The sequence below is a fragment of the Lacerta agilis genome, chromosome 3 (genome assembly GCF_009819535.1).
Source record: "Lacerta agilis isolate rLacAgi1 chromosome 3, rLacAgi1.pri, whole genome shotgun sequence".
Lineage (NCBI taxonomy): Eukaryota > Metazoa > Chordata > Lepidosauria > Squamata > Lacertidae > Lacerta > Lacerta agilis.
In genome coordinates, this window is record NC_046314.1 from 42305355 (window position 1) to 42317370 (window position 12016).

The 12016-nt window shown below is 40.7% G+C and overlaps 1 protein-coding gene across 3 annotated transcripts in view; it reads right to left on the reverse strand.

Moving 5' to 3' along the window:
- EPHA7 (EPH receptor A7) overlaps positions 1 to 12016 on the reverse strand; it is a 168296-nt gene that overhangs the window by 97633 nt on the left and 58647 nt on the right. For all 3 annotated transcript variants that reach the window (XM_033143447.1, XM_033143446.1, XM_033143448.1), the window contains exons 4-5: positions 10752 to 10907; positions 9513 to 9848 (exon numbers count right to left, since the gene is read on the reverse strand). In XM_033143447.1, the coding sequence (XP_032999338.1) occupies positions 9513 to 9848; positions 10752 to 10907 (492 nt within the window). The remainder of the gene's footprint in view (positions 1 to 9512; positions 9849 to 10751; positions 10908 to 12016) is intronic.

The window sequence follows — 12016 nt, forward strand, 5'->3', positions numbered from 1 at the left end:
GCAGGGAAGAAGGGAGGTAACTTGACTGACTTTGGCATTGTCGCTGGGGTTAACATTTAGTTATGGATATGATGTACAGCTTTTTTGTGAGTTACAGGTAGGTAGCCGTGTTGGTCTGGCATAGTCAAAACAAAAACAAAACAAACAAACAAAAATCCTTCCAGTAGCACCTTAGAGACCAACTAAGTTTCTTCTTGGTATTTTATTTTATTTTATTGTGCTCTTTGGATGGTGCTTCTGTGAGTTGCTTAATCTTTTGCCTGGACTATTTGTTCAAATACTGTGTTTTGTCATTGTTCGTGAATTATCTTGAAATGTTTCTTATTTCTGATGTTGCTGTGAGTGGCTTCAAGCATTGTTTCCCATGGAAAAGCAGCGTACAAAAAAAACTGATGGTTATTATGAACACTCCACTTCAGAGGTACAGTCATCTGTTCAGTGGTTGCATATACAGTATGCAGCAAAAGCAGAGACCGTGACACCTCGCTGCTGGATGTAAGTTCCCCTCTGCCTACAGTGTTTGCAGACATGTGGTGATGTCAACCATTGCCCTTGTTATATCACTGTGACCAATCATGAATATGCATATTAAAAGCTCAGCTCGATCAGGATTCTGTTCTTATAGTAGCCAGACAGACACTTAAGAGAATCCTACAAGCAGAACATGAGCACAACAGCACTTTCCAGTCCAGCTTGTTGGTTTTTGGTTGCCAACCAACCAATTGTCAGTTTCCTGTCATTGGGTATTTAAGAACACTGAGTATACAAACCTAGCCTAAGTGTTTAGAAGCAAGGTGCGACGTTTCTCTTGGGAGGGCTTAAAATAACAATTAAATAATATTTTTAATTTGCGCTCCTGGCTGCAGTCTTTCAATTTTTGCAGAAAATATTCCCAACAAATGAGCAATATTGGTGTGACCTTTTGCTGAAACCCTTGCATGTTACATCCCAATTTCAACTTTAATTATATCACAACACAAAATAATATCATGAAGCCTGAGCCCTGCTGTGTCAATTATCTTGTTACATACACCTCCTCCATATTATTCCAATATGACATATAATTTGATCTTAATCATCTGCCACCTGCCCTCCAATTCCCAGCTGATTTGGCATCTCTTTTCCCTTTTTGACATTTTTTTCTCCTCAGGGGTAAGACAGAACAAAAGAGGAGTAATGAGTTGTACATATTCTATGGCCCCGTCCCACATCTTTTCTCAATTAAGTTGATGTTATCTTTACATAATGATTTGCATTTTGTGAATGCAGCCTCTAAGACTGACTGCACTAAAACAAAAACCTGAAAGAATAATCTGGGGTGGGGGCAAAGTTGTTGCATGATGAGTGCCCGGTTATTGAATATGTCCACCTAATGTAATGGAAGAGCAGCAAGTGCATAGATCACAAGCAGTCTCACATCTATACTATATTATTCCTATACACACACAAATCTGACTACATAAAATAACCATTTTTGCATGAAGCACAAAACAATCATAGCCACAAATAAGAACTGCGTGAGCTCCAGTTTACACAGCTATAAAGAAGGTTAAAAATATTCTTCGCTCCATAGTAAACTTTTTTTTTCAAATAAAGGAACAGAAGCAAGACTCTTTCTGTTGTGTTTTATACTCAATTATAGTTATCAATCATTTTCCTAAAATATTTCCTGTTCTCTTAACTGTGGAGGCTACCAATTATATGACAAAACTGTTTTGTGTTACACAATAAAATAGTTTTTATTCTTTGGGTTTTAATAATGTTTTTAAAGGGGGGAAATCTTGCAAAAAAAATTAAAGAAAAAAATTCTGCGATAGAATGCATTTATATAACAAAAGGCTTAGTAGAAATGCTCAGTATTTCTTTCACAGGTTAAGTACTGTTCTGATAATACAGGTGGGAAAAATGGGAAATGGGAAAGAATTTAAAAATAAAAAACGATTATAATATTCTAAGGGTCTGTTCCCTGCACACACAAAAAGGTTGTTCTCACAAACACTGGGCTGAGAGAAAATCTTTAAAACCCCCCAATTCATGAGAACAAATGAGTGGCAAAGAATGGACAACTGTCATCCGTTCACAGAGTTTAAAATATGGCTTGCCTTTCATACAGACCACCTTGGCCGTGGGCAGAATGGACGATGCAAAATGCAGACAAACAACAGCTCTTCCACTGAGACCACCTTTGCTCACCTGTGGCTGTAAACAAGCTGTCATACTATTCCTGAAGAACAATTGAAGTACATTTCTCCCCCACCCAAAAAATATTCTGGCTTGTTAAGGGTTGCTGGGAATTAGAGCACTGTTTACCCTCTAAACTGAGAGCCAGTGTGGTGTAGTGGTTAAGAGTGGTAGACTTGTAATCTGGGGAACCGGGTTCGTGTCTCCACTCCTCCACATGCAGCTGCTGGGTGACCTTGGGCCAGTCACACTTCTCTGAAGTCTCTCAGCCCCACTCACCTCACAGAGTGTTTGTTGTGGGGGAGGAAGGGAAAGGAGAATGTTAGCCGCTTTGAGACTCCTTCGGGTAGTGAAAAGCGGGATATCAAATCCAAACTCTTCTTCTTCTTCTAAACAAAATTCTTTTACTGGGGAGCTTCAAATGTGCTTTAAAGGTACAGCATTTTGCCTAGCCCATGGGTAGGCAAACTAAGGCCCGGGGGCGGGATCCGGCCCAATTGCCTTCTAAATCTGGCCCGCGGACGGTCCGGGAATCAGCATGTTTTTACATGAGTAGAATGTGTCCTTTTATTTAAAATGCATCTCTGCGTCATTTGTGGGGCATAGGAATTTGTTCATTTTTTCCCCTTCAAAATATAGTCCGGCCCCCAACAAGATCTGAGGGACAGTGAACCGGCCCCCTGCTGAAAAAGTCTGCTGACCCCCTGGCCTAGCCTTTATCTTGTGGAACAAGACCCAAGAAGAGATATGGTAGGTAACTTGCATATTGTGCTTTATTGTGGCAGAATATGTCTGCAGTTTTGCAGTATATGAAGCCTAGATTATTCCACCCTCCCCGACCAAGCCCTACATTGTTACTTCTATCTATTTCCTGTAATGTATGAAAAGCAAGCTTCCTGTGGCACAATAATTAAGCTAAACAGGTAGTAAAATAAAACAAATCCCCAACCCCCCATCAAATCTAATTCTTATTTAATATACCATGCTGTCTCTAGATATCAAGGTACATGCCAAGGAGCTGCTGCACAATGCAGTCCTTTTGATTAGCTTAATTTGTTGAGAACTCAAATACTTTTCACCATATGGCAGTCTAAGGCATTGACAGCATGGATTTATATAAGCCATTGAGTGCTGCCCATCTATTCGCCAACCATTTAATTAAAGTCGTGGCAATTTACAGAGAAAGAAAAAAAAGGACTCAATTCAGTCATCAAGCTACACCATGTTTTAGTAAGCTTAACTATGGCTTAATGTGATGTTTCCATTGACAAACTATGGTTTGTGACCACTATCAAACCAGAATAAGAAGCTATAGGAAAAAGCATAGTTGAAAAGCTCAAGTTTCTTCTATCTCTGGTATAGCGTGATTATCTGAATAAAAAACACAATGGTTGTGGTTGTGAGTAGAGAAACTGGATCTAGACACCAGAATTCTTAGCAAGTAGAAAACGAAAGCAGATAAGCAGCTCTAAACTACACTGTAAGCTCTAACGTTTGAGTTATTGTTCAGTGCAAATGATGACTACACAACAAAATGTGTCATCTGTTAGTGCAATCCTATGTACAATTGCCTGGAGTATGCATCACTGAACCTAGTGGGACTTCTTTCTGAGTAACCGTGCATAGAATTGTGCTGTTGATGCCATCTCCAAATTAATAATTTCAACTCAAAAATAAATATCCAGGCTTTCTTGGATTAAGCGAATTATTTGGATATGTTCCAATGAGCAATGAGATATGTTTCTTTGTCATGTTGATGGAGAACGTATCTCAGAAAATAACTATACAGAGAGAGTATATCCCTGTTGGTTAAGCATTTGTTAGACCTCCCAGTGACAGGGTTTGATTACTGCAATGTGCTGGTCTGGAAGCGGCTGCTAGTTCTGAACACAGCAGCTAGCTTGCTTATGGGGGCAAACTACAGGCAGCACATAACCCTCTGCTTATTGGATTTCCACTGGTTACTGGTCTGCTACTGGGCCAAATTCAAGGTGTTCATATAAACATACAAGGCACTATAAAACTCAGGATTATGCTATATGAGAGACCACCAAATCCCTTACACACCCAGTGGATTGTTGTAGTCTGTGGGAGAGTTTCTCCGAGCTTGGCTTTTAGTGTGGCAGCCCCTGCTATGTGGAACAGCATTCATATGAAGATACGACAGAAGCCCACCAACCACACTTCCCAGAAACAATTTAAGATATTTTTGTTCCAGCAGGATTTCTCAGCTGGATAAATGGGTCTTAACCATGAGTGTCTACTTTTTTTTAGGATTTTAGTCTTGCTTGAAATGCATTTGCTGTTTTTGTGTTTTCAGTTGTTTTTAATTACCTTATGTGTAAATCAGCTTGAGGCAGTTGTTCAGAATCTGATTAATAAATTGATGATGACAATAATCTATATATATAAAATGCAAGTGTCTCTGCATCCAGTCCGTGTGTCTCTGGGTTTGCGCAACTGAGCATGTGCCCCAGGGACACAGGGATTGGAGCAGAGAGACACGAGCAGCGTCGGCAGTTCAAGCGGGGCGGTTTAAATGGAATGCCGGCGCTGCAGAGGACGAGGGGAAGCCGAAGAGGGAGGTCACGCTGCTGCTCCCGCAGCTACAAGGAGAGCCGGTTGCTGCTGACCCCCTCCTGCCCCGTTGGCCTGCATGGCGCTGCTGCCTCTCCTCCACCCCGCCCCCCCCCACCCGCTAAAGCACGCTTTGGCAGGGGGGTGGGGGCGGGGGGGCAAGCAGGGCTTCTCCGTTAAAGCAGAGAAGCCCTGCTTGCCTCTCCTCCACCCCCGACCACCCGCTAAAGCAGGCTTTGGCAGGGGGGTGGGGGGCAAGCAGGGCTTCTCCGTTAAAGCAGAGAAGCCCTGCTTGCCTCTCCTCCACCCCCCGACCACCCGCTAAAGCAGGCTTTGGCAGGGGGGCGGGGGGCGGGGGGGCAAGCAGGGCTTCTCCGTTAAAGCAGAGAAGCCCTGCTTGCCCCTCCTCCACCCCCCGACCACCCGCTAAAGCAGGCTTTGGCAGGGGGTGGGGGCGGGGGGGGCAAGCAGGGCTTCTCCGTTAAAGCGGAGAAGCCCTGCTTGCCTCTCCTCCACCCCCCCACCACCCGCTAAAGCAGGCTTTGGCAGGGGGGTGGGGGTGGGGCGCCAGCCCCCTCCACATATATTCTAGCGCCCGTTTTTTTAACGGGCTTAAACCACTAGTAATAATAATAATTTGATACCATCAGCTTCTGGGGCTTTTCACCAGTATGGGATTTGACAACTCTGTCCCTCAGAAGGTAGAAGACCATTGTTTGGTCTCTTACCTAGAAGATAAAATAGAGCCCTGAGGAGACCCATAACACTTAACAGATCTGCATGAAATCACTGGGGCAGGTCATCCAGTGTTTTGGGACTGAGCCATATCATTATGTCAATGATACCCAGCTCTGTCTTTTTCAGTTGACACCAAGGGGACTGTTGGACTACTGAACGGTAACTTAGAAGCCGGGATTGGTTGGGTGGGTATAACAAGCTTAGCCTTAACAGATAAGGAAGAGTTGCTGCTTGTCAGACATCCTAATCTGGGACTGGAGGTACAGTCTGATCAGGTTCACAATGTGGTGGGTTCTTTTAGACCCAGCATTGCTCCTAGAAGGTTCCATGGCTGTTGTGGTCAGGTCCAACTTTGCCCAGCTTGGGGGAGGACAGTTGTGCCTCTTCCTGGAAAAAGCGGATCTGTATATAGTGAGCTATCCCTTAATCACTTTCCACTTTAAAATGTACACTGCATGGGCCTGAAGAATGTTTGGAAACTAAAGCTTGTGCAAAATGTCATGGCCAATTTGCTTTGTTCCGCGTGCTTTGCTGACACTACTGTATTGCACCAATCTTGTACAAATTGCACTGGCTTCCAATTTGTTTCCGGGTACAATTCAAATTGCTGGTTCTTGCCTATAAAGCTTTAAACACTATAGAGCCCAGGGTATTTGAAAAGCTGTGTCTTCCTTTATGAACCTGCCTGTAGTTTAAGAAAGTTTCTGCTGTATATCCTCACCAAAGGAGGTAACATGGATAGAAACATGGGACAAGGCCTTTTCTTTAGTAGAATGAACACCCTTCCTGCAGACATCAAACTTGCTTCATCTTTATTTCGCTTTAGCAGGTAAGTGAAACTTTTTTTTTCCATTCTGCAAGGCTTTTGCCCAATTTTAAATGTGATGAATCACACTTTCTGTTTTAAAACGTGTTTTCCCCTCTTGTTCTTAATTGATTTGTCATGATACTCTTTTAAAGTTCTTATGTTAAAGTTTTTCAATTATAAGTAATTTTGGATGCCCTTTTGGGACCAACAGGCAACTTAAGAATAATTTTATAAAAGTGAATAAAGAGATATTGGACAATTTGCAGTGCTCTGTAGAAACTTTAATTACAGGAAGGAGATTTAGAAAGCATATTCAGTATCATAACCAATTTCTTTCTTTTATGTGAAATCATTTTCTTACCAACAAAAATCATCACTTCTTTTCTGTAGATCAAGGCTTATTCATAATCCTTTGAAAAGGAATTGGAGCATTAAATGCTCTACACATTTTAGAAGATTTAAAAACTTCGAGGCTAGCATTAGCCACAGTCATACTGGTGGAAGAATGGAAAAGAAAAAGGCTGTTTAAAGCTGATCTTTAGCAGTTTTGTTTGCCAGGACACTACAGTAGTGGGTTCTTTCACATCATAGATGTGGCTGAGCCTGGCAGTGCCATAAGGAAAAGGCTTTTGCAAATATACAAATATTCTGAATCCTGCATTTGATTCTGTGAAAGTCATTAAACAAATTAATACTTGAAGCTTAGCCTTCTTCTCTTTTTTTTTTACACAATAACACTACTCTCTGAAGCATGTTAATGGATTAAAATATGTGTGAGCTGTTGTCGAATAACAACAAAAAATATTTTTTTTCCTGTCCTTTCAGTAGGTGAAGGCATACACTGAGTTTAATGGAACTTGTTCCTAGGTAAGTATGTAAATTCACAGTAAGATAGGGGAGTTTCAACCTTTCATGTTTCCTTCTGAAAGCTGTACTTTTCCATGTCTTGTGGCTCACAACGGAGAAAATGAAATTCATATATATAACAATAGCCATAATGCAGTATATGCTTCTGAGATGGCACTGCAGCATCCTGAAGAATGTGCTAGCACTCACCCAGCAATTGTTACTTGGTCCAGCAAATCCAGATACTATCTAGCTGCACCTCTAAATTAAATAATGCTATGAGGATTACATTCCCCATGGCAGTCAGCAGGATGTCATAGCAGAATAGGACAGCGACATGTTTTAGACACGCCTAAGGCACTGCAATGCATAGACCGTCCTGCTCTCAGCCCAAGTCAGAGCTCTCCTCTCCATACCAACAAACTGAGAAATCATGTTTAGGGAAACAGGAAAGGCACTGCAAGGAGCTTTCAGAACCTCCCACCTCCCACAATCCAAATCTATAAACTTCAGGCATGATACATGCTGCTCCTCATTTGGATGGATGATGCCCTGATATTAAAAAGAAAAACAAGGAAAATCATACTTAAAACTATTTGTAAAATGATTCTAGTTGAAATTGAAGAAAATGACCAAGAACCCTAGGAGGTGTCTGGAAGAGGAGACATGAAAAAAATTGTATATCCAAATTGTTGACAATTCCATGAAATAAGAGTATTGCTGCCATGTGAATCGTCCCTTTACAAAATACTGTCCTGTGTTCTTAAATGAGAAATATAATGGAAATATAATGAATACATGGATGGGGGATTTTTTTTAGCATAATAAATATTTTCACTAAAATATTTTAACTAAAATATTCATTGCAATTATCTACAGATTGGGATATAAAAATATAAAAAGTATTGAAAACGGACAAAATTGTAAGTGACCCAGATGTGTCTACATCTGGGTCGCTTACAATATCTGGCACGCTGCAAGTCACATGCACCTGAGCAAGGGGTGAGGAAGAAAAGGGATGGAACGAAGAGAGCTCGAGAGAGCCCAATGCAGATACTTGTCCTTCAAGAAGCAACTTCTAGACATCCGCTAATTTCCCTGCTCCAGCGTTATTCATCTGAACCCCAGAATATTGAAAATACTTTATTTTTTGCTTAAAACTCAGCTGGCCTGTTGCTGTAAGTCTACCCCCTTTTCTACCATCAACACACGGCAAAATGCAGCACAGACCTGCTAGAACATCATTTTTATCAAAAAGCAATTCATTTTACATTCCTGAATAGGAGACTTCCTATTTCGACATGCAAAGATCACTAAAACACATTTTGCCCCTTGGGTGATACGCTAGTTTGATTTTATTTTTCCTGACATTTCACCTGTCAGATTATCATAAATATAAGAAACAAAGAATAATTGTCACATTCTCACTGGATCTCATCATCAAATATCTGGAAGTATTAAGCTGGAAGGATAATCTTGGGGGAAAGGATGTGAATACTGAAGGCATTATCCTTAACTCAGATTCCAGTAGAGGATTTAAACTGTTTCAGAATGAAATATAAACAGGTTGGAACTTCCCTTTTAAGAGTTTGAAAATACTACGGTATTGCTACAAAGAAGCCAGTGCACACACGGAAACCCATTTTATCAATACAAATGATTTTTTGAATGTTTCTTATTGCATTAAGAACATATTAGAGTAGTAAGTTAAATTTATTAGGCACTTACAAACCAACATGCTGAACTAACAAACCACCCACTGAAGAAAATTTAAACATATCCTTAATGCATTCATTGAAATCAATGGGTCTGAAAGTGCTTAACTTCATACTCTTATAATGTAAACAGATAACAGCTTGATCCTATGCAAGGTAACACACAGAAACAAATGTCAAGATCAGGCAAAAGAGTCAGTTCTTGCACAACAGAGGAGTTCTTGTCTTTGACTGGCATTACAATCCAGTCTTACTCCTTGCAACAAGGTAGTGGTTAGCACTGACAATCCTGTGGCACGCTGCAAGTAGGCCACAAATAGCCCCATGTGCTCCATCCTAACAGCCACATGTGCCACTAGAATCAAAACAATGTTAAACTAGCAAAGGGGGGTGTTGTAGGGGCTTACTACAGTCATGCATAATATGTGCCTCGCTTTAGCTGCCAGATATGAAAAAGGCAACACGTGGACCAAATAATGTAGGGCATATTTCTTTATAATGTCAATGTTATCCACGTGTTGCCTTTTTCATATCTTGCTTGAAGTTTGCAACACAGGGGTATCTTTCGCTTTAGCTGCCGACAAATATAGTGTGCAACCATCCCTGCTGCATGCGCTTAAAAAAATCTTAAGAGTTTGTTTACTTACCTGCTTGACCAGTGGTAACAGTAACAGCTGCAAAAAGCCTCTGGGAGCGGCTTAAATCAGAAACGCCATTTACAGCTTCAACTTCAAAAGTGTAGTTAGCATGAGCTAACAGGTCCAAGACGGTGACATAGTTGTCTGCTAATCCAGTTTGCTGGGGCATATATCCAACATTGCTCCCACAGGGAACACATTCCCCCTGCTCCCAGCTGCACCTCTTGCACAATACCCTGTACGTCACGTCGTTTCTTCCTCCGTTATCAGCAGGAGGGCTCCATTCCAAACTCACAGTAGTTTGGTTAATATTGAAAATAAGGTTCTGTGGTGCAGATGGAGGTCCTTTATTGAACACAAAATACAAAAAAACAAATGGGAGGGAGGAGTTAAAACAGAAACCACAGCAGTAGGAAAATTAGCTCATGTTTTAATTACCTAGGCAAAAGCTTGCCAGAACATAAAACTTTTCATTATATTTACTACAAGCTACCAAAAAGCCTGCTTGAACTCACTTGACAAGAAGCTTTATTTATTTTCCATTAAGGAAACAGGATAGCCGTTCTCTGTGTATTTACTACACCTAGCTTTAGCAGCTTTTCTTCTGTGCAATTAAAGGGATAGGTTAATGCACCTCTGAAGCTGACTCCTACAGAATGCCTCCGGTTGAATTTTTGTGTCCTTTTAAAAAGCATTAAACAGAATACATTTAGATCCTCTTTACCCGGTTTTGATGCAATTTACAGCTTTATTTGGGTGGTTTTGTCTTTGAGCGAACTGCACAAATTCGTTCCTTGAATCACCAGTCTGCATAGGTAAGTCTATTTGCAGGTGGAATGCCAAGCCAGATCCCATTACATTTCAACCAGACTCCCTATCTACACAGGTTACTTTTCATTTTACTTGTCACACATTTGGTGCAGTATCACATTAGACTTATATGACAATGCAAATATATGTAGGAGAACCATATCTTCATTCTCGTCACAATATTACATATATTTGCATAGTGTGTTGTCTGGGTTATGTTGGGGGCAACAAGGAAATTATATTTCTGCAGTTCCTACTCTGTTTACTTTGCCCACTTTGCTGCTCAGCCAGAACTTTCAGTTTCAAACACTCCTAACTCGGATAGACTAAAGGCCAATACTATGTACCAGAGAGAAAGAGAGAGCACATCTTAACAAATGGATGTGCCTGGGGCTGGCAAGATAACATTCTTTGTGATTATCTACATGAATAACTCACTTGTGCATGCAACATATGGTGGATCAGTAGGTGCTCTGTAATAGCTGTCCTCACAATCACATCGTGAAGATCCTTCCCTGTCTGAGAAACTGTGCATAGGACAGCGGGAGCACTGCAGATCTTGCGAAGATGACTTGTAGAATCCACGGCCACAGGCTAAAAGATAATGAAACAAACACAGATACCATTTTTTTTAAAACACACGTGCGTTTTAAAGGGATATATGGCTTCAGGCATGTGAAAACGTACCATGTTAAAATCTTCTCAAAATGCACTTTTACTCCTCTTTCATATTGTGAAAAGGTCCCACACTTCACTCCCAGGAAAAGGTAGTGGTTAAGAGCATAAATCAGGAACTGGAAGTTTCTGGTTTCTAACATCAGCTGAACTTACACACTACAGCTTTCCTTAGAAAGCCTATCCCGTCTCAGCTACATAATAATTCCAGTTCCCATAAGGACTACCAAAATAAGGCATTTCTGCATTTAGGAAAAAATATGTATCAAACTATTATGTATAATAATAAAATAATACAACAGTGGAGTTGCAATGGATACCAAGGGTCATCCAGTCCAACCCCTTGGAATGCAGGAATCTTTTGCCTAATGATCAACAATACCATATCCTTCCCTCGGTACATCCGTGGGGGGAAAGGACTGGACTTTTAGAGTAAACTTTTTAGAGTACAATTTTAGAGTACACTGCTGCTGTAATAGGGAACATCTTTTGTCAGTATGGAAGGCATCACCCTTCATTTCCCCCAATCAGATAGTTATAATTGTTCCCATCATATTACGCTCATGTTACATATGATCATTGTTTTGTGTTATGAGTTTTTTCCTGGGGTAGAGGCTCTATCTAAACCACAGCTAACTGAACCATAGTTATCTTTGCTGTTAACCAAAGTAAAGGTCAACCATGTTGTCTCAAAAATAGCACTAAACCTATATATGATTCACTTTTAGCCAAATCTATCAAAACAGCCAAATGATAAAACAATTGTTTTCTGCTGCTGTAGCTGAACTTATCAGGCTATGAGGAAAGTGCAAGAGAAATGCACTGACTGTTCCAGCCCAAAGCCCCTTGTGTGGTCTCTCAATTAGTGTCTCTGGTAGTTCTATAGAGAAGGCTATGCAGTGACACTTAGAAAATATTCTTCAACAGCACGTACTACATAAATGCAAGGAAACAATTATTTTTAGAGACGTAAATCTAGCAAAAAAAATAAAAGCAAAACATCAACAATGTTAGCCATTCTTTTGCGC